Raw genomic sequence first — 27,448 nt, forward strand, 5'->3', positions numbered from 1 at the left:
GGGGGAGCTGTGCCCATCTTAGACTAGAGAATGATTGATCCATTAAGCTAGCTTCCAGGTGAACCAGGAAGGAAGATGAGATCACCAGGTAATTTCAGCATGATCTGACTGTAGTCAGTGGGTAGGGCTTTCCCTGTGCTCCCACAAGCAACAAGGCACTCTCAGGCATCATATTAAACATTAGCTGAGAAAATGGAGACTCCTAAATATCAAAAGACTCTCCACAGTAGATGCTCCGAAGCAACAGTGCAGAACCAAAGGCTGTCAGCTCCATCAATGATGAACAACTTCTGAAGCCTGCCTCCTAATTTCAGAGAATGAATTTACCTCCACTCCACTGGCAGATTAGGATTAAAATGTGAGTCTACAAGCTTGCCCTCTGTTCACCCACTCACTGCCAGTGTACATCATGTAGACAAGCCAGCAGGACAACACCGTTTCTATCTTCAAAAGACTCCACTCCCCTGTGCTCCAGACTCACTGCCCCACACAGAACTTCTTTCCATCCTTGCGCTTGGGTTTTTGTCAGCTTGACACAGACTAGGGTCATCCGGGAAGAGGGAGCCTCCATTGACCAGTGGAGAATTTACTTGATGGCTGTGGAGGGGCCCAGAGCACCAGGAGTGATGCCATCCCTGGGCAGGTGGCCCTGGGTAGTACAGCAAAGCAGGCTGAGCAAAACAGTCAGCAGGGCTCCTCCATGGCCTCTGCCTCAGCTCCTGCCTCAGGTTCCTGTCCTGATTTCCCATGGGTACGGACTACCAGCTCTAAGATGAAGTGGGCCATTTCCTCCCCAAGTTGCTTTTGGTCATGGTGTCTTTATTGCAGCAATAGAAAAACTATTATCTCTTCTGAGGATTTCCTACCAGATCCCAAGACACGCTACAAAGAAGACTTCATTTTAAAAAAATTACATTTACTTGTGTACATTGGGGGGGGGGTTGTTGGCAGATACAGATGCATATGCCAAAGTGTGTATGCAGAGAGACAAGAGGACAGCTTGCAGGAGTTGGTTCTCTGCCTCCACCATGTGGGTCCTGGGGATCAAATGCAGGTGGCCAGTGATCTTACCCTAATCTTTTACCACATGGTCCAGGAAAGCTGAAACCTGGAAGCTTCTCAGACTCTTGCTGCCAAGACCCCTGAAACCTGTGCAGGGAGCTCCAGGGCTGCAGCTTTCATTACCCATGCCGCCATGGGATTTTCGATGATAAGGCTGCTTCTGGGCCACCCCTGCTCCTGTGAGCAACCCCTCCCCCACACCCCTGTTAGTAACCCCAGGAGACCCACTGGTTACTTTGGTCTGGAATAGGTTTCATTTCTAGGGTGAGTAGGTGTGTTGCATCTCCCCAGGAAAAGTCTCACACAACAGCCATCTAGTGTTATTTTAATCTGCTAAACATGGTAGGAAATTTTAGGATGCCAAAGGATACCTCACAGCCTCTAACAGATCTGAATGCGACCTTAGGGAAATGAGGCTGTTACAGATGTCAGTCATTAAGGTGAGGTCATGCTTGAGTAAGATGGGACCCTGATAAAAAGGAACCACAGACAGACATGCACACTGAGACGTTGGCACAGGCTGCAGGCGGACGATGCATCAGAAGCCCAGCCAGCCTCCAGCAGCCATCGGAGGCCCGCCTCCAGCAGCCATAGGAGGCCCGCCTCCAGCAGCCATAGGAGGCCAGGCTCCAGCAGCCATAGGAGGCCAGGCTCCAGCAGCCATAGGAGGCCCGCCTCCAGCAGCCATAGGAGGCCAGGCTCCAGCAGCCATAGGAGGCCAGGCTCCAGCAGCCATAGGAGGCCAGACTCCAGCAGCCATAGGAGGCCAGGCTTGCAGCAGCCATAGGAGGCCAGACTCCAGCAGCCATAGGAGGCCAGGCTCCAGCAGCCATAGGAGGCCCGCCTCCAGCAGCCATAGGAGGCCAGGCTTGCAGCAGCCATAGGAGGCCAGGCTTGCAGCAGCCATAGGAGGCCAGGCTTGCAGCAGCCATAGGAGGCCAGGCTTGCAGCACAGGGCCTGACTTGCAGCACGGGGCCTGTGAGGTAAAATCCATTCTTCGGAGCAGTGTGGCAGTTTCTTTCAGCAGCCACAGAACACTTACTGTTACTGTTTCCTTTTGCTGTTTTTAAGGATTTTTTTCCCCTCCATTTAGTTTTGATTTTGTGTGTCTTAAAGTTCTTTTTTATTTTTATTTTTTTTATTTTTATTTTTTTGGTTTTACAAGACAGGGTTTCTCTGTATTGTTTTGGAGGCTGTTGGTCCAGCCCAGCCTCGAACTCACAGAGATCCGCCTGCCTCTGCCTCCCGAGTGCTGAGATTAAAGGCATGTGCCACCACTGCCCGGCCTAAAGTTCTTTTTTAAACAACTTTAAAAACTATATTGCTATTGTATGTGTGCATGGGTGCACCACAGTCAGGTACAGTCAGAGGACAACCTGTGGAGCCAATCTGTCTGTTGTGTGGGGGGTGTGGTGTTAATATAGGCCTCAGCTCAATTCCAGGAGCTCCAATCTCCTATTGTTTTTTTAGATGGCGGCTGGTTACCTCCGGATGGCCTGGCCACAGTGAATGACTTCTGCTTTGCGTAACAGTAGACCTAGGCCCCACACCCATCATGAGAGCTAATGGGACATGCCAGGGGACCAGGAAGACTTGCCTGAAGACTGGCCAGACGTGCCATTACGGAAAGTCTGGGGGTTTGTGTATGTGCTTTCTAGACTGTCTCCTGCCAGTAACCACACCCTCTCCTGCTTTTAGAAAGCTATTTAAGAGGATGTTTGAATAAACTGTGTTCTCCAGTATGGACTGAGAGCCCTCCTGAAATGACAAGATGTCTCTGTCTCATTCTTAATGCTGTTGGGCAGCTAGGACTTCCCTGATCCACACTCCCCGACTCAGGGTCGGAGCCGGGGCTGTTCGGCTGGTTCCAGGCACAGCCCCAAAGACATCAGTCTAGAACAGATAGCTCTGGCAGCCTAGGACTGATACTGGCCAGAACCCGGCACTGTCCACCTTTACAAGTGTCCTGCACTGCTGGCTTGCAGAACAAGGACCATTGTCAGCTGAGCCCTCTCACCGGACCTTCACGTGTTATTTGGATGTTATTTTCTGTGTTTGGGGCTCACTTACACTTTTTCATCACACTTGAAAAAAGAGTCGTCCCCCCCTTCTATATACTAAGTCACCAATAAAGGCCAACAATTCAGTAATCACAGAATTGTGATTTGCTGCACAACCCAATGGCAAGCAGAAGGCACATCTAGACATCTCAGGCACAGATCTTCAGAGGGCAAAAATACCTACACCAAATATTCCCCAAGCTTCCTTTACAAGGAGCTGTGCTATAGGACCACGCAAAGAAAAGTAAGCATAAGGGATACATTCTGAAAAACTTGATAAAAATGCTTAAGGACTCTATTGATGAGTTCTTAAAACATTTAACTTTTATTTATTTACTTGTGTGTGTGTGTGTGTGTGTGTGTGCCAATCACAGTTGTGGAAGCCAAGATAACTTGCAAAAGCAGTTCTTTCCTATCATGTGGGACCCAAAGACTGAACTCAGGTGGTCATGCCTGCCAGCAAGCACCTTACCTAGCTGGTCCTTGTCAGGACTCTATCAGTAATTTTGAAAACAGATGATAAAACTCCATTTGCAAAAGCAGGCAAATCCTTTAAGTGAATAGTAAAAATTTTCAGGAAAACACTATTGATATACCACATACATTCATGTTTCAGTATATATTATATGCATCAAATACATGTGCATTCACAACTGTGTTTACCTCACTGAAGGATATAAAATGTAAACGGAATAAACAGACCACTCTTGTTCACACTGGGATTTCTCACGGGACTCAAACCAAGGCAGTTCTACCCACCAAGAACCCAACATCACAACCAGGAGCAGCAGACAGGCCAGAGACAGACTCTCATTGCCAAGACTGAGTTGGATGATACAACTCAGCCTGGCCACTCCAGGGGCTGATCAGCCAAGTGACAGCATTATGCCACTTTGCCAGCTTGGTCACAGCCAAGGACTAGGACAAGATACCCAGTGGATCTTCTTTGTTTTGTCAACACATCAGAGCACAGGGCTGGCTACCAGGACTTGACATTAACCCCACATGAACCGCATTCTTGCTATTCGGCACCACAGAGACCTTTTCTCAGAAGCTGATAAGTAGATTCCAAATAACACCCTTACAGACATGTTTATTAGAAATTCGAGATTCTTATTTGTTTGTTTGTTTTTTTTAAAACAATGACATATCAAACCACTATGGGGACAGAGGTATTTAAAATACTAAAGCAGAGACAGTGTTTTGATTTCAACAGCCCCCAAATCCTCTTCACTATTCAAATCTGCTCACTACATTTTTGTTGTTCTTGTTATGGTACCTGCAATGGCTGTTTTCTTAGCTTACCTGAAAGCTCCAGGGGGCACTTACACGCTACCTCTCATGAGAAAACTCCAGTTTTCTCTCATGTGAGAGTCACTGCAGGTGGGCAAGGGGAACTGTGGTTAGGGTTAGTCTGCCTCCTCACTTCTGCAGCTAAAGGGATGGGGTCTGTCACTGGACAACAACAGGGACAGAAGACGTGCGGGTTGTGTAGTCTGAGCTGTTACTACTGTAAACTCATAGCAGAAACGATTCAGTTATCACAGAACAAATGGTAGTGATATGGAATCAAGGCTAGACCCTCTCATCTGGTAACACACTATGTAAATTGACTGTGGGTAATCAAGTAGGGATTACTATTTGTTTCAGGACTTGAAAGGGAGGCAGGCACACCTGGTGTAATGTTTGAAATGCTGAATGTTTTCACAGTAACACTGAAAGTCTCAAGTTCATAAAACAAACTGTATGTTGCCTACATGAGCTCTCTGGTGTCACAGGGCTGATGTCAGCAGAAAATCTTCCAGTAGTCTATAGATAATGACACGGTCTCACTCCTTTATGCATGATTCAGGATCTGAGCATTATGTAAATTACCCGTTGCCTTGCAGGAATTTACTTCTTGTGAGTATTCTGATGTAACAGGAAGTTTGACTTATGGCGAAATGTCTTCTTACACGTGTTACATTCATAGGGTTTCTCCCCCGTGTGTATTTTCTGGTGTTCAGTCAGAGTCCAGAGTCGGCGGTAGCTTTTGCCGCATTCATTACACAAATAGGGTTTCTCCCCCGTGTGAATTCTCTTATGCACCGTGAATGCTGACTTATGGCGGAAAGATTTCCCACACTGTTTGCACTTATGTGGTTTCTCCCCGGTGTGAGTTCGCTGGTGCTCGATAAAGGAGACTTTCTGGCAGAAGGTTTTCCCGCACTCCTTACACTCATAGGGCCTCTCTCCCGTGTGCGTCATCTGATGGTGCCGGAGCGCTGACTTCCGGCAATAGGTCCTCCCACACTCGTGACATTCGTAAGGCCTCTCCCATATGGTCCTCTTACGTGCAAAGTGGCGAGAGTTCTCGTGGGCTGTGTGCTTGTGCTCGGGGCACTCGTAATGACTCTCCTTCGTGTCGACTTTTTTCTGTTCACTGCAGTCGGACCTGGCAGTGGGTGCTTGACCCCACTTACTCAGCACATCACCCTTCTCTGCGGCGTGAGTCCTCTGATGTATCGTGAGTGTGGTCTTAAGGTAGAAAAGCTTCCCGCATTCATTACATCCGAAAGACCTCTTGCCTCTGTGGATGACCTGATGTGCAGCGAGAGCAGACTTGGTGCACAGAAACTTGCCACACTGGCGGCATCTGTAGGGCTTCTCTCCCGTGTGACTTCTCAGATGCACGTTGAGGGCCGACTGGCAAAAGAATGTTTTCTCGCACGCGCTGCACTCGTAGGGCTTTTCCCCTGTGTGGATTCTCTGGTGCGCTGTCAGGGCTGACAGACAGAAAAAGGTTTTCCCACAATCCTTACATTCATTTGGCTTCTCGCCTCTGTGAGTGCTTTGGTGTACAATGAGGTAAGACTTCTTGCCGAAGGCATTCTCACACTCCTTGCATTTGTAAGGCTTCTCCCCTGTGTGCGATCTGAAATGCTCAGCCAGGGCTGACTTCCGAAAGAAGGTCTTCCCGCATTCGCTGCACTCATAGGATTTCTCTCCGCCATGAATTCTCTGATGCACAATGAGGGCAGATTTGTCAATGAAGGCTTTCCCACACTCTTTGCATTTATAAGGCCTCTCCCCAGTGTGGATTCGCTGGTGTCGAGTGAGGCTTGCCTTTATACGAAAAGTTTTCCTGCAATAACTACAGGCGTAGGGTCTCTCTCCTGTATGGATTCTCTGGTGTACGATGAGGGTGGACCTCTTAGAAAAGGTCTTCCCACACTCAGCACATTCGTTTCGCTTTCTGTCAGCACATTCCTCTGTCCCTGCAGAGTGGGCTGACTTTTGGAGGACGGGTTTCCCACCCTTATTATGTTCAGAAGGTTGAAGAAATGACTGGATGTTCTGGTCTTGAGTGACACCTTCCCCTCGACACCTAACACCCCTAACCTCACCACATCTGTTCCGTTTTGTCCCAGAATGGCTTTCGTCAGGCTTCGTGTGGAGCAGTGGCTTCTCACACGCGGCAGGCTCAGCAATGACCTTTGTATTTGCTTTGCTTTGCTTTGCAATAGTTTCTTCTGATTTAGTTTTCAAGCCACTCTCACCTGGGTCATATTTATGGAACATTTTTTCTGAAGAAACAGTATTGATGTCAAGAGCAACTGTTTTCACAAACAGAGTGGCTTTTTCTGGCATCGTTTTGTTACCGAAGCCTAAGAATTGCTTCAAATGTTTGTCCTGTATTCCCTTGTTTTTCTCTGAGTTATCGTCATCTTCTGGAAGGGAGGAACGGGACTGACATTAATACGTGAGCTCTGTGCACCTCTGAAATGATAGCGTGTACAAAGGCTTACAGGGGCCAAGTCCTTCAGAGCTGGCTTCCCAGAGTTAGAGATTCAAGTGTAAATAACTCCTACTTTATGCATTTACAGGGAAAACAAACAAACAATAACACAGAGGATGAGAGGAAGGGAAGGAAGGAGGAAAAGCAAATTCACCTATACCATCTCCTAAACTGTGTCAAAGAAGAAAGAAACTGGAGACCACAAGAGCTTTGAACCTGACAGAAACATTCCAATATGGAACAGTCTCCAACATTTCCTGGAAGCATGACTGACAGGGTGACATGGACAAGGATCAGGTGGGAACCTAAGAGAAAAGACACCAGGCAGAGACCAGGTGAAGCAAGCCTCTGAAAGCCAGTGTTCCAAAGACACCAGGAGGAAGGGGGGCACTGGAAATCTCTCCAGTGACTTGAGAACTTTGGAATTTGTACAAATGCAATGGAGAATGGAAAGCAAGAGTGGGGTGAGTGGGGATGGATTGCAAGGAAGAATCAAGGCCCTCGGTGGGCACAGTGGGAAAGAATGAAGAAATCTGTATGGAGAAGGAGCCTGGGTTCTGTGGATAGAATGTATACAGCCAAACATTTTTATATGAAAACATTTATTTGGGGAGAACACTTTAGTATATACAGCATAGGAGCTAGTTTCCTCAATCACTTCTAGAGCTCTAGGTCCTAGAAGATTCCAGAAAAAAATCATATAGGTGCCAGCTGTGACCACTAACCAGCCTGGGACTTGAATTCTTTGGTATTTACCTGCTCGGTCTTCACACTTCCCTGCATGGTTCTGACTTGGCAATTCTTCCACTGTCCAAGGCTCTTTTCCTTGCTCCAATTTTAAGATCACTTCTGGTTTGCTAACACGGAACCCTGTTAATGAGAAATAGTATGGAACATGGGCCAAGTTCTATGAACTTCAAGGACTCAATGATGGGGAAACTGAGCAACCAAGATGCCCAACAAGAGCTCAATGAAGCCGGTACAAACGAGCGAAGGGCAGGTACATGCACACACACGCATGTGCATGCAAACTGTCACCATCTTCTCCCTTGCTGTTCAAGGAGAGAGAATTCATTTCTGATACTTGCCATGTTCTTGTGACACGGAAGAAAGGCTAGCTCTGGGTGCCATGTGGAGACGGTACTCACCCAGTGAGATGAGGTTCCTGTAGGTCTCCAGCATCACGTCTCTGTACAGGAGGCGCTGTGCAGGGCCCAGACACTGCCACTCCTCACGGGTGAAGTCCACAGCCAAATCCTTGAAGGAAACTGATCTCTGAAAGAACATGTTTCATCTGAGATAATCAGACCAGAGCAACAGCAAATCTGTGGGAGTATCAAACATAAGGAGGGCACTGCTATGGCCACTGTTAAGCTTTGGGGAGATACTTCCTGAGGGATGAAAGAATAGAAACTGCCCACTATTTATGAACGAGCTTTTTAAATATGCAGAGTTTACACTGTGCCCAGACATTCCCAGATTACTGACTCACGCTCAGTATGGATGATGCTCTCAAGGAGCACCCAGTATGACAAGTGACACAAGCAGAAACTGCACTTCAGGCAGGAACATACATACTAGATAAAGGAGGCCACAAATGGTCCTATTTTGTGCCATCAGACTTCTGTGAGATGATTATTTCAGTATTCATATAAGGTGTGTCTTGGCACCGAGTGTTCACTAAGACATACACTGAGGTAAGTCAGAGCTACCTCTGCAGGAAAGAAACCTAAGGAGTAGACAGAGCACATGGGCGCCCTGTCCTACAATCAGTCAGCTTTTTGCTACACTGCAACACATCAGTAACAGTCTTTCATGTACAAATGACCCATGTGTTTACTTGGAAATCATAATGTAACTCTAAGTTAACCAACATGTTAATCCCAATAACCATGTGAACATCATTAATGGTTTGTTGTTTTCCCACGCTTCTGGCCAAGACATGAACACGAACAGAAGTACAGGGGCTGTTGGGTGGGGCTCCTTATCCTCCACCCTGTAGCCCACTAGAGTGAACAGCGCAAATCCAGAGGTGTTTGTAAACACTTAGAGCAGCAGGACCCAATGTACATTCTAGAGGCAACACTGTAGTGTATGGGTCAAAGTTGGCCACAGTAGCTGAATCTGACCAGTGATTCACAGTTTGTTCATGACTTCTTCAGGCATCAACTGCTGCATCTAGAGTTAAAAGAGACTGTATCCAAACAAAAATGTAAACAGTTACTACCTGGTACCCCCCCCCCAAGAAGTTTGCTGTTCCATAACTTGAAAACATGGGAAACAACAGCTAAGGGCCAATCAAGGCCATGTGTTGCTGGTGCATGCCTTTAATCCCAGCACTCGGGAGGCAGAGGCAGGCTGATCTCTGTGAGTTCCAGACCAGCCTGGTCTACAGAGTGAGTTCCAGGACAGACTCCAAAACAATACAGAGAAACCCTGTCTCAAAACAAAACAAAAACAAAAACAAAAACAAAAAACCCACCACCAACAAAAAACCACCATACAAACAAACAAAAAACAGCTAGAAGGGCCAATCGAAGGGAGAAAATTAGGATGCCCTTCTACAGGGAGTGTCAGTAGGTGTGAGATAAAAGTACTCCACTACTTGATGATCGAGAGGGACAGACCACATGCAGGCTGGCGGCATTATGAGCAGGTTGTACGGTATGAGCAGAGCCGGGCATGTGCCGACATCAATGCCGATGTTAGGAAGCCAGCAGTAAACACCTTCCCCTACACACCAGCGCAGGAAGCTCGGGCACCAACCCGCAATGCTGACTCAAAGTGTCTGTGGAGAGAAGGGGCAAAGACAGCTACCCTGGCTGGTGGACGTTTGGTTTTGGAGCTCAAAGGGGTGAGAATGGCAATGGGAGATGGAAGCCGAAGGCAAAGGAGGAAGTCTCTGGTCCGACTTGGCATGAGTTCTAGGTGGCATTGTGAAGGAAGGAACAGGCACAATGATCTCTACAGGGTAGGGTTAGGTAAGAAAGGAGCAGATGAAAGAAAACACAGATGCAACAGCTGTGTAAAACACACAGAAAGGGTCAACCAGGAGGGAATGAACTTGTCACCTTCAGGAGCAGGACAGAGGGAGAAAACAATGGAATGGAGGATGGGCGGGAGAGACAGGGCAAGGGCATTTCACTACACAGATTTCCATGGACGGTCTGACTCAGACTGCAGCAGTGTGCCCCCCCCCCAAAAAAAGCAGGTAAGTGAAATAAAACAAGATATGGAGGAGAACCTGGCTGGACAAGGAAGTCAACACAGCGTAGGTCATAAGACAGACAGTTACAAATAAGGACAACAGGCAGAATGTGTTCCACAGGGCAACTGGCCACTTAGAGGTCACGAGAGACAAAGGGCCATCCCAGACTGCAAGAGGCCATGGAGACATGACAACCAAAGGTAACTAACCCTGGACACCTGAGCTGAAGACGGCATGGTCTGCACCGCTGTCTGTAAAATAACAGAACTGGGCTGGCGAGTTCTCCTGGTTCTGATTACTGCACTTCAGTACTGACAGGCCCAGGAAGCCAGGCAAAGTGAGCACAAGAACTCTGTTACTTTCCTGTACTTACGTTTGTCTGAAGTCATTTCCAAGTGCAGTAGTAACACATGAACATCCCAGCTCTGCAGAAGCCTACATGCTCCCTGTGCAGCAGGCCTGACACACGCTCCCCCTCGTGCACAGTTATCGCAGGTCACTGAGCCTTTCTTCCTCATCGGTCACACATCTGCACACATGCGTCATGGCCCCCTTCCTTCGGGGTCGCATGCCCGTCTCCTAGAAGCAGTTCACTACCCTTATTAATTACTCTCTATGAATCTCTCCTCCAAAGTAAGCCCCCTGGTAACAAACGGTACTTTATAATTTCCATTATAACCTAGGCAAGATGTTGGCAAGCAGAGAGGATGGCTGCAAGAATGTCAGAAGGAAAGGCCAGGGAGAGGCAGATGAGGAGTTGACTTGTGAGTCTTCTGTATACCAAGACAGACTCGGCTGCCCTGAGCAGCACGTAGCCCACAGCAGAAGAGAGCATGCTCGCTGTGGAAGAGATTGAATGGTGCTCATGAAAAATGACAAAGAACATTCTAGGGACTCAAGTCAACTCTGTAAGCAACCCTCTGCAGCCTGGGAAGAAAACAAAGGAAAAACAAAAAGAAGAGAACGAGAAACCTCACTGTAAGGGGCACAGGGGTAGGGGCACAGAGAGGAGTGGCTGATGGCCTCACTGTAAGGGGCACAGGGGTAGAGGCACAGGAGGAGTGGCTGATGGCCTCACTGTAAGGGGCACGGGGTAGGGGCACAGGGAGGAGTGGCTGATGGCCTCACTGTAAGGGGCACAGGGGTAGAGGCACAGGGGTAGAGGCACAGAGAGGAGTGGCTGATGACCTCACATGTAGGGAGCCCCACGGGTGATGTGCAGACAGACCCTACACTGATGCAGAAATGGAGACAGATGCTCTGCTCCCTGAACACATCACCTGGAGGATCGAAGGGAGGAACACAAATGGGTTCTACAACGAAACGGCTCCGCCCGTGGTCTCAAATCACCTGAAGAATTAAGGAATCATCTAAACAGTAGGGAACTGGTTCAAAGTAAAATCTGGTGCATGATCACAACTACCCTTTTGCATTGGGGTTCCGCACGGCTGAAACCTGCTTCCGGGGTCACACTACACAGCCAGGCACAAATGACTGGCTGCTGAGTTCAGTGGGATATTACGTGGCTTCTGGCAGGGGGACACGGGGCAAGGGATTGTAGATATGTGGTGTGTCCCACAATGTGTGGAGGCACCCCAAGTCTTATGTGACTTTCTAATGTCCTGGTCACGCCAGCGGCAAAGCTGTTTATAATCACCTGAGCCTTGCCTAGGTGTCAGTCACGGGAAAGCCACTCACTCCTCCACCAGTCTGAGCTTCACAAGGGCAGAGGTGTTAGCTTTTGCCAAACTAGAGGTTCAGCATATGGTACAGTGCTTGATACAGAACAATATGATCGGTAGACAGTGCGTGGTACATAACATGACTGACACAAGGCGTGGTAGGGACCAAAGAAGAGTAGAAAATGGCCAGGAAGTAACTGGTCTTGTTAAGTCGAGCGAAGGACACTGAACTTTTATCCTGTACGTAGTGTGGACCTGCTGCCACAGCCCTGGTGCAGAGACATTAGATGGGCACTGCTAGCCTACAAGAGCAAACAGCGCACTTGAGAAAGAGGTGGGCAGGCCACCGAGAAATCTATCGTGATAATTCTGAAGACAGAAACTGAGGCAGGGCAAGTATACTCATGAGACCTTAAAAAGGCTTGACATTGCCCGTGACTCGAAATAGGGAGCAAGAGAATTAACACATACATCCTTTTCTTTTTCTCCCCTCCCCCTTCACACTGCAGCCCATAGCGACTCCCCTGCATTAGCTTCTGGAGTACTGGAATTTCAGGCATAAGCTGTCACGCCTGGTTTTGTGCCTCATTTTCTTTTCTTTTCTTTTTTCTTTTTTTTTTCTTTTTTCTTTTTTTTTTTTTTTTTTGGTTTTTACGAGACAGGGTTTCTCTGTATTGTTTCAGAGGCTATCAGTCCAGCCCGGCCTCGAACTCACAGAGATCTGCCTGCCTCTGCCTCCCGAGTGCTGGGATTAAAGGCATGCGCCACCACCGCCCGGCCTCATTTTCTTTCTAGCTTGTGTAACTGGAGGATTAGTCACACTGGCAGGGAACAACCAGGAAGGAGCACAATGGACAGACGGTCAACATGAGTTTTCTGCACAGGACTCTAAGTGCCTTTAGGGGACCCTCGCGGAGAAGTCCAGCAAGAACCCACTCCGAGGTTCTTAGAGGCAGGAAGATTTCAGAGCTCAAAGGGCTGCAAGGTAAAACCCTAAATGAGAGTAAAAGAGTCATGTGAAGACTAGAAATGGTCGGAAGGGCATGTCAGGAAGGGCATGTCAGGAAGGATGGCCACACTGTCAAGTGCAGCAATGAGTTTGGTGAAGCATGGAGTGGAAATGTCTAGAAATGGTCGGAAGGGCATGTCAGGAAGGGCATGTCAGGAAGGGATGGATGGTCACACTGTCAAGTGCAGCAATGAGTGTGGCGAAGCATGGAGGGGACATGTCTAGTAGGTTTGAAGACGTGAGATCTGATCTCTAATTGTGATCACCACAGAGGCAGTAAACACGAGGTGGGCTGACATCAGACAGTAAGTGAGAGAGTTCTACCATAGGATCTACAATCAGATTGTGCCTGTGATATCTGCAGAGCCGAAACACTCAGGAGCTGAAGGAGAATTAGCAGTTTGAGGCCCATCTGGGCTTTATAGTATCCCCACACACAAAAAAAGCACAAAAGAAAAATAATTACTAAAAAGAAATAGTAACAGGGCCTCATTTGAGGCACATGCAACCCACTTATTCTAAGTTTTATACTACACCAAGGAGAGTAATCAGAAGGCTGTCTATGCCCCTGATAACATATTAGAAACATCTGTAATTAGTAGGCTTTTCCAAGGTGTAAATCACAGGAAACCCACAGCTGTTGTTGGTAAAACTGACTTGGCATCATCTGCTCAAAGATTGTCTAAGAACATGTTTATAAATAAATGATCAAAAACCATGGCAACAGCCTACTTCATATCACTTGGGTCTTTCTTGTACAACTTGAACAAACTTACAGGGATGTGTAATTTCTGTTTATTTCTTTATTTTTCAAGACTTTTTTCTTCTGTGTATCCTTGGCTGTTTTGGAACTCTATGTAGAACAGGCTGGCCTCGAACTCAGAGACCCACTTGCCTCTGCATCTCAAGTGCTGGGCTGCCCCACAATATTTTCTGTTTATTGAGGTTCGCTTTTCTAGTGTTGATCTGATTCCCTTATTTTCCTTGGTGCTGAATTTTATATGTGTCTATCATTTCATCTGAGTGTGTATGGTGCAAACCTAGGTCAACAACCCACTGTCTGAGATGGGAAGCTATTTCCGCAGCGACTTACCTGGGAACTGCTCATTTTCAGGAGCCAGGAATGGTGATGGAAGGGCTGGGTGAGGAGGAATGGGGACCAGCAGACCGGCAGCTCTTACAGCGGCTTGCACACACACCGTGGAAGGAAAGGGCCTCTCACCACTGTCATCCTGGAAGCAACTGCTTCATCCTGGAAGCAACTGCTTCATCCTGGAAGCAACTGCTTGAGGGAATGCCCGCGAGTAGCTCTGAATGAACCAGGGAGAATTTTTCTGTGTGAATGGAAACCAAGGTGTTAAACTGAATTGTTGTCTGACTTAATGCCTCCTTAAAAATAAACAAAACAAAACAAACAAAAAACAGAACAAACAAACAACACTTAGGAGTTCACGTTAGATCAGATCAATAAACTTTAGTATATATATAAAACCTGGAACAGCAGTCCAGCAAGAAAGATCTAAGATGAAGATATTAATTGATCGATTATTTATTTTTGGGGTTACCCATTTTTCTACTAATGCGTTCGGCAGATGAGATCAGAAAACCCGGACAGAAGGAGTGAGGGTTTTAAGATGATTGCCACTCCGCTCCCCACTTCTGACCTAAACTGCAGTTTCATGGAGGCCTCTGCTTAAATGTGGTAGAGTACAAAGAAAAGTCTGACCTGGTAATCAACAGACCAGGATTAAAGTCTTGGCTCTGTCACCAGCAAACTGCCTAAATGGTTAAAATAGTTGCCTTGGTCATTTGAAAAGGTAAGTTTAAATACTTCAAAAACCTTCTCTGTGGGTACACTGTGCCATTCGAGATGATGGAAGTCAATAGCCCCCAGGGTGGTGATGGACGTAGTTTTAGCAACTCAGACGAGACTCTTGTCCGAAGCGATGGAGACCTTTTCCTCAGCCATGGCTGTCATCCCTTCCCTCCAAATGACAGACCCTCCAATGAAGCGCCATTCTGCCCAATCTGGACCTGCTCATTCCCTCAATCCTAGTTCCTCCCGTAAGCAGCCCCAAGGTTTAGCGGTTCAAGGGCATCGCAGGATTTTTGCATGCACACACCTCTCCTTCCCAGGATGCCCGCCCCGAGGCCTGCAGCCCCCTGACGCCCAGCGGCTTCGCCTGGACACCTGCGAGCCTCCGCTGGCCCCGGCCCCTCCGATCCTGCCCCGAGCTCGCTACTCGGTCTTCTCTGGCTCCCGGGAATCCTCGCTTCTCTTATTGTTCCTAAAAGGTCCCGAGGAACAGTTGTGCCTAGGACCAGCGGGAGCCTAGCCTAGAAGAATTCAGAGATCCGGAAGCGTATCCATCGGAGATGGCGCAAGCGCAGAGCCTCGGTGCAGTGGTTCCCACGGTTCTCCAAAAGGTGCTGCAGTCTGTCCGGGACTACATTTCCCACAAGGTGCTGCGGCCTCTGCCCAGCCCATTTCCTCTGAGGCTCTTGGGTTTAATCAATGGGTTAACCATCAGTACAAAAGGAGTGTGAGAAAGAAAAATTACAGACCTGCAAAGAAATCCCAACAGTGTATTAAGAAAACAATGACTGAAGGGTCCTCTCAGAATGCGAAAATAATGGCAAGCGTCCCAAAATTACAGAAAACACAACAAAGATGAATCTGATAGTCTCTAAATATCTTAAAAAGAAAATAATAGTCATACTGGTTACTCCCAGCCGTCTGAGTTTATCGACAGGTGCACACTCTTCTTCCAGTTTTACAGAAGGGGAAATAACAATAACTAATGACAAAATAAAGTATACTTTTCCTGTTATTTTATATGTATGAGAATATTGTCTGCATGTATGTCTCTCCATCATTTGTGTGTCATAACTGGTGTTTGAGGAGGCCAGAACAGAGTACCATGTAGATGCTGGGAATTGAACCCAGGTCTTCTGCAAGGGCAACCAGTGCTCTTAAACAATGAGCCATCTCTCCCTTAACAATATAGTTTAACAGCACCAATTATATATAATGCAAGAAATATAGAAACTAGCCCTTCGTCCATGGGACACATTGTATTCACGTGTACATATTAAAAGAGTAATGCTGTGTAATATGTTTACTCACTGCAGGTTTCTGACACAGTTTTCTGTTGTCATTACTATCAGCACTGAGGTGAAGAGCCAGACTTCCAGCGATTGAATGTGGCTGTGTTGTGATTTTAAACAAAGGGGCATCAGAAGGGACACCGCAGGTTTCAGAAAACCAACCTGTGACGTGCTGGCAGTCAGGTTTATCTACAATGTTCCTAGAGCCTGGGCAAGACTTTAGTTACCTAGTTGCCAGAAATCAAGCAGAAATAAAGAAAAAACAGAGCAGGGAAGCAATGTGGAGAAACAGGTGAATCTTTCCCAGGACCCAGCCATGCCTCACCTCTCAGGCATCCTTGCCATGACTTCAGCCTCCTCAGTTTACTAATAGTGCTTTTAGAAACCATTTGAAATTAGCATTTTAATTATTTTTGAAAGGGGGAGTAAGGAATGAACAAGAAAATTAATTAGAAGATTTGGAAATGAATTAGAAGTTAGCCATATTATGTGTGTGGATATATATATATACATACATATGTATATATATGAAGTAATGGCCAATCACACTATAGGTCAAAGAAGTGGAAAATACTTAGAAAATTATGTACTTTTTTTGGCAGGCTAGCTCAGTAAGGACAAAAAGAAATCAATTTGGTCATGGAATTGGAAAAATGTTCCTTGTCAGGTTGATTAGGGTTGTCATTCCTGCCACATTTCCAGGACACACTCTGCACCCAAATTGGAGAACATATGCCCTTTATTCTAACAATTCCGGAAAATCTTAAAGAAATAATTAAACTTGTGTATAAAATGTGTGGCAACATTCCCAAAATGTTTTGTTCTGATTTTGAGGCAGAGTTTCACTATGTAGCCTGGGCTCACCTTGAATTTAAGATCATCGATGTCCATTAGGAACGGAACACAATGATGGAGCGATGCAGTTTCCCGTAGTGGCCACTAGATGGCACAGAAGTCTCCCCAGCCAACTTTTCCTCGGAGGTTCCTGATGAACTTCATTAGGAAGGCCTCTCTGTGTGAAGTTTCAGTAGCTGAGGCGGTCTTAGTCAAGAAGACCTAGTGACAGGAGCGCCGAGGAAGTTCCTCCTCCTGATACTCCAGACAATGTAACCATCTGCCGTTAATGTGAGTCAAGTAATTTGTGGGGACTCTTGTTTTGTCCAAGCCTCATGAAACTGGCACCTTGTTCTGATGACACTTTTCATTGGGGGACTACCCCAACCTTTACTCAAGGACGCCATATATGTGCTCTCCCAGGCACAGCACCCAAGGACACACCGATTTCCATCGTATGAGAAGAACCCACTAGACAGAGCTTTACCCAACCGGTGAAACTATCAAGATCATCCACAAAATGACGGCCCATCTTTTTCCTGGCCAAGGTGGGGGCGTGTGACCTAAACCAAGCGTGCCATGAGTCTGCACTTAAACCGTAAGCAGGATGGGAGACTGATTCATCCTGACACGGATACTGTAAAGATTGCCCGTGATCCCTGCTACACGGGTCTCCAGGGCTCTGCTGGTCCTGGGCCTTCCTAACACCCAGAGAAACTTTCTGTTGCCAGCAAACAAGGGGCCCCTGTGAGTCCTTCCACACTTCAGACTCGCTAAGATGGGAGCTAAACCTCTGAGACAGCTCTGTGTTAGGGCAAAGGCTAGTCTCCATTCACTGTACACTCACTAACTCACCCCATCAACACCCTGGTGACCCGTTCTGTGCCCAACCCTGCTCAATTACATTAATTCATTTATTTATTATAATATTTTGATTTATTCTTTGGGCTGCATTACAAATTCAATTAGTACTGCCAATAAGTGCACGGTGTGGGGCCATTCATTGGAGTATGGGCAACCTTCCTAGACTCTGAAGAAAAAGGATCCCCCAGTAGCCATCGACTGCTAATAGCTCCTCAGCTAGGAGCGAGGCCTTGTGTGTCCCTCCTCAATCCAATCCAGAATATTGATAGTTTTATTTTGTGTAGGCAACCACAGCTACTGTGAGTTCAGGAGGGCGTGTGTGTGTGTGTGTGTGTGTGTGTGTGTGAAAGACACCATTAATCGCTCTCTTTCCCAGCTCAGTTGTCCTGTGGAACTCAGACTGGAAACACAAGTCTGTTTGTCTAGCCTGAACTTATTCACTTTTTGTTTTTAATACTACTGGATGTACTTAATTCAGAGAAATCATACTAAATATAATGATTTGGTTTTATACCTGAAAGAAAAATATCTAAACGTTGCTTTTTTCCTTACCTCCTTCCTTTTCTTTTCCCTGTGTCTGCATAGTTTGTGTTTGTATGTGTGTGTGCATGCTCGGGCATGATCCTATGTGCACCCCTGGGAACATGCAGGGTGCAGCACTCAGGTAGAGGTCAGAGGACAGCCTCTGGTGTCGGTTTTCACCCTCCCCTCAACTGAGGCTGGCTCTCCCCCTTTTCTGCTGTGTGTTCCAGGCTAGCTGTAATTCTAGCACTTGGGAGATAGAAGTTTAAGGCTATCCTTGCCTACTTAGTGAGTTTGAGGACAGCCTGTGTCGGTATTCAGGCATCTGTACTGGCCTGCCCTTGGGGTCCCGACAGGATACACCCTCAGCTGCAGCCACTAAGAGCACCGCCTGTGCATGTTCACTGTGTTCTCCTTTAAAAGGGCCCTGCCCACCTCCCATCCCTCTCCCTTTCTTTCTCTCCCTCTCTGTTCCTCTTTCCTCTCTCCTGCTTCTCTTGTCCCCAGAGGCTGGTCTCCTCCTCCCCTTTTTATGATGCCTTCCTGTAATAAAAAAAAAAAACCCTCTGCTTGAATCCGGTCACATGGTGTCTTTCTCTCTTGCGCTGCTTTTCTTAAATTACAACAGCCTGGCTACATGAGACCCTATCTCCAAACAAAATAAACAAGGAAAAAAGAAAGAAGAGAAATGATGCCATCTTAGTTACTTTCCTACTGTTGTGACAAAACACTTCCACCGAGGCAATTCACAGAAGAAAAATATTCCCTTGGGGCTTAAAGTTCCAAAGGGTTAGGGTTCATGACCATCGTGACAGGGAGCATGGCAGCAGGCAGGCATGGTGCTGGTGCTGGAGCTGAGAGCTCACATCTTGAGACACAAGCATGGAGCAGAGAAAGCTAACCGGGAAGGGTGTGAGGCTTTTGATACCTCCAAGCCCACGCCCAGCAACATCCTTCAACAAGACCACGCCTCCTAATCCTTCCCAAACAGTTCCACCAACTGAGGACCAAACATTCAATATATGAGCCTATGGGGGCCACTCTCACTCAGATATATGAGCCTATGGGGCCATCCTCACTCAGATATATGAGCCTATGGGGCCACTCTCACTCAGATATATGAGCCTATGGGGCCATCCTCACTCAGATACATGAGCCTATGGGGCCATCCTCACTCAGATACATGAGCCTATGGGGCCATCCTCACTCAGATACATGAGCCTATGGGGCATTCACACTCAGATATATGAGCCTATGGGGCCATTCTCACTCAGACCACTGCAGATGCTAAAGAACCTGTTGTAGCCACAGTAGCAGCGATGTGGTTCATCACCCGTGTATTTGTGGTACTGATGCTGTGAAAATTAATGTGAGCCTCGTGTTTCACAACGGTCACACAGGCTTTGGGGCTAGCAACCCTTACGTTTCCCATTCTGCTTTTCTCTCACACACACCCTCCACAGAGCCAACTCCTTTATTCAGTCTTCAGAACATTTGATCCTCTTTTACTGAATGGACTGTTAACTGACTCTCCCATCCCAAAAGTCAACAAAAACTTGAATTTGTCATTTTGTTATTATTGTTATTATTTACTATGGGGAACTCACTGGCCACACATGGACAACCAGAGGCCAAGTTCATAGCCAAGGGTGACCAGATACTAAACAAATGTGCCCCTTCTCTGACTTTCAAAACTGGGCAGAGTATCTTGTATGCTTATTTACTAACCCTGACGAGTCTAAATGGCTCCAAAGGAACAGGAAACAGTAAAACTGTTTACTTTTATATGTAATAAATATATTCACTTATAAACAAAAACTTTCTGATTACAGTAAATTCTGAGGATTCGGAGACTTCTAAGTCAGAGGAGCGCTGAGGCCAGTCCACAGGCAGAATCTCCGCGTGATGTTACCAGGGCACTCTCCATTTAACGGGAAGGAACTGAGCTGCCCTGGTCCTCCCAAACTTCGAAGCCTGTTTGCTGCACCCACGCCTTCTCTACTCTCCCTCGCCTTCCACTTGCCGTGATTCGCGCACATCCCGCGTGAAAAGCAGATCACAGTTGCCATGGACGATCGTTATGCAGATACGGAAGCCGAGGCTCTAAGATGTGCAATGGCCTACCCAAAGTCACACGAAGGACAAAGAGGAGCCAAGCGACTGAGGTCCCTGTGATTCCGGAGCTCTTGTCCCCTGCCCGGGCTCCCTGGGCTCCCAGGTGCCCATGGTGCAGGCCTGTCTGTCCAGGCGGTTACTCCGGTCATGTCTCCTCTGCAGCCGGCCCTGCAAATGGCTAACCCTCCTGGCTTCCTGGGCTGGGAAGAAGGAGGCAGCGATGGCGTGCCGCAAGCGCCGAGCATAGGCCTGCAACACTAAGGTGGCACCCGCCAGCAGCTGCAGGGCGCCCGCGGTCAGTGCCGCAGTGACTTGGGGCGGCTGAACCTGAGGCAGGTGACAGTCGTGGGGCATGGAGTACAGCTCCCACTGGAAGGAGTGCTGTGCCGAGGCAAACACGCTCTCCACCGGAGGCTGGTTGAGGACGAAGAGGATGAAGCCTAGTAGCGTATATGAGGCCTTCAAAACAGAGAAGAGGATTGAGTCAGAGGTGCCATCAGGTCATTCCCTATCCCTGCCACCTACAGAATGGGTCGAGGGGAGGGGCTACTGTGACTTAGGAGCCAGCAAAGCCACACCCATACAAATGTTACCCTGTTATTCTTACTGCCTTTGAGCAAATATGTGTTGATACTTTGTTTATGATCTAACAAATAAAGCTTGCCTGAAGATCAGAGTGCAAAGCTAGCCACACTAGTTAGCCATAGAGGCCAGGCAGTGGTGGTGCATGTCTTTAATCCCAGCACTCGGGAGACAGACAGATCATCCTGGTCTGCAAGAAACTGATCCAATCTAAAAGAGAAACAGCTCGCACAAAGGTGATCCTAGCACTTGAGATCATACGCCTTTAATCCCAATACTTGGGAGGTGCAGACAGGAGTGATACGGCTGGAGGAATAGAGGAATATAAGGCGGGGGGGGGGGGGGGGGACCGGAGCTCAGTGCAGTCTGAGGCAGCAAGCAGTCTGAGGAGGCAGTCTGAGGACAGGACGGCCCCTTTGGTCTGAGCAGTGGTAGAGGTAAGAACTCTAGTGGCTGGCCGCTCTGCTTCTCTGATCCTTCAGCTTTCACCCCTGATAGCTGACACTGAGTTTTTATTATTAAGACCAATTAGAATTCATGCTACAAAAATATTTTAGGGAAAACTAATTAAAACTGGGGGTGTATCAACCGCCCAGGGGTAGAGTGACTGCCTAGCATGCAGGAAGCCCTGGGTTCCACCCAGTCACTGGATGTACCAGGAAAGGTGGCGCACGCCTTTGATATCAGCACTCGGGAGGCAGAGGCAGGTGGATCCATATGATTCCAAGGCCAGCCTGGTCTGCGTTACCCAGTTCCAGGTCACTCAAGACTACATAGCGAAACCCTGTCTTTAAAAAAAGCAAAACCAGCTCCACCAATCAATAACCAGCGCTTTGGTGTTGTGACGGTCTCGTCAGCTTGGTGGGATTGAGGAACACCCAGGACATCAGCAATGCATACTCTGGGTGTGTCTGGGTGTTTTCAGGGGGGATGAGCTCATGGGGGCTCCGTGCTAATCAATGATTCGATTCGTTGATGGGTCTACACACAAAGGCCTTGTTGGAAGGAAGTGAAAAAGTAGGAGGTTGGGCCCGGCTGGAGGAAGCAGTCACTGGGGGTGGCTGGGGGCTGAGCGTCGCCCTGGCCCCTTCCTGTATTCCGTTTCTCCGCTTTCTCGTTCTCCCATGCCTCCACATCATCTGCCTATGACTCTTAGGCGTGTCCAAGGATGATGACTCAGGCAAGCTGATGGACGAAAGCCCAGCCCTGAACAGACCCCTCCCGCCTGAATAATTCCAAGAGCACCCCTCCCTGCACTTACATCATACTTGACCGTGAGTGTGATGGGGACAGTGGGCAACTTCTGAGCCCAGGCCACAGCTGCCTGTGCCAGGAGGAAGGCCCCATAGTCTGTGGCCACTGTCACAGCTGTAGCGGCTAGGAGCAGTGCCAGCAGCCCCAGCCTTAGGAGACAGCTCAGCAACTCTTCGTGCGACAGCTTTGGCTGGGCTGCCTGGAGCAGCCAGCGGGGTGGAGAAGCCAGCAGATGTGAGGCACCAGCCTGGACCAGCTGCTGAACCAGCTGCCGAGTGGCGTAGATATTGTCGAAGCGCAGGTCAGTGAGGTAGCGGTGAAGGTACCAGGCAGACTCACCCAGGAGGCCCAGCATAAACAGCCCGGTGACCACCCGCTGAGCCCCCAGTACTGCCCAAGCCAGGAACTCCAGGCCAGAGAAGTCCTCCAGGATCTGCTGAGTGACCACGCGCGCGTGAAGACGGAAGGCTGAACCATTGCCCTCTGTCTCAAATGCCAGGCTCCTGCTGCCTGCCTGCCTGGCTGGGCCCAGTGCCTGGGATGCCAGGCGCAGCTGGTAAGTGGTGTTAAGCAGACTCTCCAGTGAGCCCTCAGTAACACAACTCAGCACTCGCCCAACTGCACCCACATTGGCTATGACGTTTGGTACCACGGCCACAGCCAGGCTGGCTACGCTGTAGGACAGTAGCAACCTGCGGCCTTGCTCAGAGCCCAGGGTAGGCACACTGAGTGCAAATAGGCAGCGGCTGGGGGGGTATCAGGCCCAGGCTCAGGAAGACCAGGAGACCACAGACAGTGGTCACCAGGGCAGGGGGCCCCTGAGGATAAAGCTGTGAAGAGACCAGCCAGTGATGAACCAGGACCGCAATGACACCGGCCAGGGAAGCACACAGGAGCAGCTGTGACAATAGTTCACTACAGCTGGCTGGGACAGGTCGGGAGAAGGCATTCCAGGCAGTCTGCAGGGGGACAAGTGCCTTGCAGATCCCCAAGCGCCAGAACTTCGACCTGGACACAAGGAAATAGGAGAGCCCTGCGTTAGGGGGGTGAGGGTGTCCTCTGCTGGTAGCCTGCTAGTAGACTCCACTCTTATAGTCACAGGGACAGGCACACTATCCAGACAGATCAATCAGAGGTATTCCATTCATGGGCGGGTGGGGGGGGTGTAACACAAACTGAACCAATCAGAGCCTTCCCAGGAAGTCTCTACAGAGTTGTCAGTCAACAGCCTGCTGTCTGCAGTGCTTTAGGATGTGGGGCTGGGTGTCTGGACTGAGGCCACAATTGCGGACTCTGAGAGCAGCAGGTAAACTGTGGAGGGAGAATGAGCGTGGCTGAAAGAGGGAATGTAGCAAGAGGAGAGAAGGAGGAGAGCTGATTTCTCCCCACTGTCTGTGTGGCTCACTGTTGGTTCCATTCATATTCTTTACAGATCTCCGTGTCCCCTCCATCATTTACAGACAGGGAGATGGCCCAGCCAGCCTCTCGGGGACATTTTCTCTTCAACCAGCCTTATATTAGTCATTGACCTAACATTTGTCTCTTTTTTATTTATTGTGTTTTATACATTCGTGCCTGCATGTCAGCATCACAATTCTCCACCTCAGTTTTTAATTACATTTTAATTTTGTGTGTGCTTGCTTGCACGCCTCTGTGTGTGTGTGAGTGTGTGTGTGTGTGCATGCAGGGGTGTGCTTGGGGGCATGTGTGCCCGTGGGGGGGTGTGGGTGCTCGCATGCCTCCATGTGTGTGTCTGTGTGCACATGAGTGCATGCACGTGTGTGGGGGGGCGTAGAAGTCAGAGTATAACTTGCAAGAGTCACAGGATGACTTACTTGGTGGTCTGCTTCTCCCCCTCCATCACGTGGGCTTTAATGATTGAACTTAGGTCTCCTGGCCTGGTATCAGGTGCTTTCCTGACTGAGATGTCTCAAAGGCCTGCATCACATGTTTTCTGAGGCAGGGTCTCTCACTGGCCCACTGCTCACCAATTTACCTACCGAGACCGGCTGGCCCGCAAGCCCCAGGGAGCTGTCTCCCCCTCCCCGGCGCTGGGATTGCAGGTGCATTCTCTCACGCCTGGCTTCTCCACGGGAGTTCTGGGCATTGAAATCAGGTCCTCGAGCTCGTGCAGCAGGCACTTTACTGAGTGAGCTGTCTCTCCAGCCCTCAGCGAATGTCTATTCAGCAATTGCTGCGAGCTCGGCGTTGAAGGGAAGCAGACGGACTCTGACCTCCTAGGGGCTCGCACTAGTGACAGCAGGAGGGAGGCTACACCACAGCTGGGGTCAGGGGTCAGTTATGAAGCATGGACACCTGGCTCATCACTGCTCTCTTTGCTGCAGATGACTGGATGGAGCTGGACATCCCCGGTCTCCAGGGCTGCATGCGGGATGTGCGCCCCCTACAGGTGCTTGTCACTGCTGCACACAGTCTTCGACACCTGTACCCCCTTCCTAGCCCCCCGAGGACAGTGAGGGATGGGACTATGCACTACTCTTCACACAGCATGATTAGTTTTGGAACAGGGAACTGAAATAATATCAAGGACCATAAGACCTGGAAGCCCCGTCGGGCGCACAGTCAGCCGGATATTCTCAGCGGCAGGGGGTGACATAGCTCTCGCTCTGAACCGCACCCTCTGCACACGCCCCTCATTCTGTTCCCACACAGCCTTACAGCCATTGCTATTATTTCCACTCTACCGGGAGGAAACTGAAGCTGGAAAGGTGAGGATTCACTGGCGGCCACAGCCGGCAAGGGGAAGACTTGAGACTGGAGTTCACGCCCGTTTCAAGGGGTTACTGACTTTTCTTGCCTGTGCCCCTTGTCCCAGCCCCCAAACCTACCCCAATCTGATGAGGTGTTCCATGGCTCCTCTGTTGCCCCTCATGGTCTTTGAGAGCTGTGTTCAGGCAGCTGCTGTGGCAGCCACGGCAGGTGGAGAGGAAGTGTGGGGACCGGAGAGTCCTGCAGCTTCTGCTTTCTTCCATTTAATCAAACCCTCCAGGGCGCCTCATCCTGCTCCTGTCAGAGGCCCACCTCTTGGGGGCTGGGCCAGCTGCCTCATCCTCTCCTGAAAGACAGTCAGGGGCAGCCAGGGGTGGGAGGAGAAGGGTAGGCGGAGATATAGTTTCCAAGCATTGCCTGTGATCCTGAGGGCAGGAAGGTAGAATTAGCCCATTTCACAGAAGAAGAAACTGAGGTTCAGAGAAACCATGCAGATCATTAACAGTTAACACTAGACTAAGAATTCCACCCTGCTTATCCGTCCCTTCTCCCACAGTTAAGCTCCCCAGAGGAATCCAAGCCCTGACTCTGGGGATGAAAACTCACAGAAGACCCACAGGGACCCCGGCTGAGACCACACTGTGCTTTTCTTAGCCACCATGTACAACCAGGCATAGACAATAATAAAAGTAGCCTGCATTGAAAACAGTGGGTGCTCAGTAGCTGCACATGTCCCTGTGGTGATTGCCCTGAAGACGATTCGAGAAGCCCATCCCCACCTAGCATGCAGAGACTTCTCCCCGGCATCAGTCCCCATCACTGTCTACATCAGGACTCTGTCCCCAAGAGGCCTCCTCCTTCATGGGATGCCCCTCCCCCTCGAAAAGGACACAGTTGACAGCCAGCTGCTTTCCCTTATAAGGACATCCTGCTGGACCATGGGCTAAGGCGTGATAAGGGGAAGTGACTTCACATAGGACATTCATTGAGGGAGACACCTGCAACCAGACCCTCAGAGGGCAGTGAGCCCCACCAGGAAGCCAGGAGCCTTCACAGGTACCCCACCCCCACCCCACCCCTTGCCTCTTTGGAAAACCCTGACACACAGTAGAGCCCAGAAGCAGCAGCCAATCCTCAGGTCTCATGGGGCTGCTACTCTCCCAGAGTTCACATCATGCTGCCTAGGTACCAGGTATCCCAATGGGACACTCACACTTTGGTGCAAAATGACCAAGGTTTTAAAGACAGCAAAGAAGGTAATAGGAAACGGGGAAGGCAGGAAGAAGGAGAGAGGGAGCAGACACACAGACACACAGACACACACACACAGTGACACTATTTTATTTTGCTGGCCAATCTTACAGGAGGATTGGGTCTTCTGCTGTCTAGGGGGCTGCAGGGAGCGCTTTAGCTGGCCTCTTTGAAGAGGTAGCAGATCTAAATGCAAGTGCAGGCTTTCACGTTACTGTGCTGTGTGAGCTTGAGCTAGACGCCGTTCCTCTCCGAAGTTCTCGTACAGCGTCCTCTGCTGTATAAGAAGAAAGCACCTATTCCATGGGTTTGGAAATACACACAAGTATTCAGCAGGCAGGACGTAAATGTCCATGCCATAAACCCTTCCCTCTGGGCTCTAGTCCTGCCTGAGTGGGATCTAGGCTGCTCAGACCTGACTGCTCAGGCCAGATGTTCTCCCTTCTCCCCACCCCATCCCACCCCCCAGCTTGGGTCTCATCAGGGTTTCCCACTGTATCCCATAAACCCTTGCCAGTCTTTGCCCAGCTCTGTAGCTGGTTAGTGAGGGAACAGCGGCTATTTGGGGAAGCCTCAGATGACTGAAGGAGAGCCGGAGCACAGGGGGAGCGAGGGGCAGGCGGTGTTTTGGGGTTCTTCTGGCAGATGTGCACAGTCACCTCTACTCAGGCAAGGCTGGCCTGGCCTCGAGGCCCACAGCATCCGGAGGGGCCTGAGTCACCAGAGGTCAACAAGGCTGGGCTGGGGGTGGGAATTTAATCTTGAAGGAATCAGAGCCACGAGACAAAGAGGAAGTAGGGAGTCTTCAGCCTTTCCCAGGGCCACTCAACTCACAGCCCCACAGTGTGTTGCGAACTTGTGCTTTTTAGTTTAGCGGTAAGACGGTGGCTGAGAATGCCCAGGTGGCTAAAACTTTGCCAGCAGGCTGTGGAGACAGCTCAGACTGTAAAGTATTTGCTGTGCAAACACGAGAACCTGAGTCCTAGCCCCGGATTCCGGTGGGGGGGGCAGCAGGGGTGGAGTGGAGAGCACTAATAGTCCAACTTGGGGAGGTTGGAACAGGATGGGTGGGTTTCCTGGAGCTTGCTGGCTGGCTAGCCTGGCTGAACTGTATCTCCAAGTTCAGTGTGGTCAGGGGACAGATGCTGAGGGCTGTCTCTGGCCTCTGGTTAGCTACAAGCATTCATACATACGTGAACGTGGACACACACATCTTACCATGGACAACCTAACAGAAACAGGGAGTGAGCCACCAGCAGAAGCCATAGAAGTTTCTTACTAATGGCATAAAAACTGAAAACCATTGTATTAAAACATGTGCACACGTGTGTGTGTGTGTGTGTGTGTGTGTGTGTGATGAGAGAGAGAGAGAGAGAGAGAGAGAGAGA

At 49.1% G+C, this 27,448-nt stretch overlaps 2 protein-coding genes and 1 long non-coding RNA gene across 4 annotated transcripts; 1 reads left to right on the top strand and 2 right to left on the bottom strand.

The window, feature by feature from the left end:
- Positions 1-4,201: 4,201 nt before the first annotated feature.
- On the bottom strand, positions 4,202-15,203 carry Znf334 (zinc finger protein 334). Of its 2 annotated transcripts, none has more exons than XM_040732931.1 (5): positions 14,924-15,203; positions 13,894-14,134; positions 8,050-8,176; positions 7,658-7,771; positions 4,202-6,830 (listed from the first exon to the last, which is right to left on the bottom strand). In XM_040732931.1, the coding sequence occupies exons 2-5, from the start codon at positions 13,906-13,908 to the stop codon at positions 5,017-5,019; spliced, it is 2,070 nt and encodes a 689-aa protein (XP_040588865.1). In that variant the 5' UTR covers positions 13,909-14,134; positions 14,924-15,203; the 3' UTR covers positions 4,202-5,016. The 2 variants fall into 2 exon arrangements, with proteins under 2 accessions (XP_040588865.1, XP_005085027.1); XM_005084970.4 differs by having other exon boundaries at positions 4,202-6,833.
- A 4,481-nt stretch (positions 15,204-19,684) lies between these two features.
- On the bottom strand, positions 19,685-25,367 carry LOC101830386 (osteoclast stimulatory transmembrane protein). The gene is given in 6 exon segments (XM_021235872.2): positions 19,685-20,260; positions 20,262-20,342; positions 20,344-20,702; positions 22,087-22,833; positions 22,835-23,087; positions 24,929-25,367. Coding segments are annotated over 6 exon segments (1,560 nt in total). The 5' UTR covers positions 24,973-25,367; the 3' UTR covers positions 19,685-20,184.
- On the top strand, positions 22,506-25,515 carry LOC121134455. The gene is made up of 3 exons (XR_005871539.1): positions 22,506-22,635; positions 24,425-24,489; positions 25,366-25,515. It is a non-coding gene; the product is annotated as an uncharacterized LOC121134455 (long non-coding RNA).
- Positions 25,516-27,448: the final 1,933 nt, after the last annotated feature.

Source organism: Mesocricetus auratus, unplaced genomic scaffold (assembly GCF_017639785.1).
Source record: "Mesocricetus auratus isolate SY011 unplaced genomic scaffold, BCM_Maur_2.0 Super-Scaffold_100028, whole genome shotgun sequence".
Taxonomy (NCBI): Eukaryota; Metazoa; Chordata; class Mammalia; order Rodentia; family Cricetidae; genus Mesocricetus; species Mesocricetus auratus.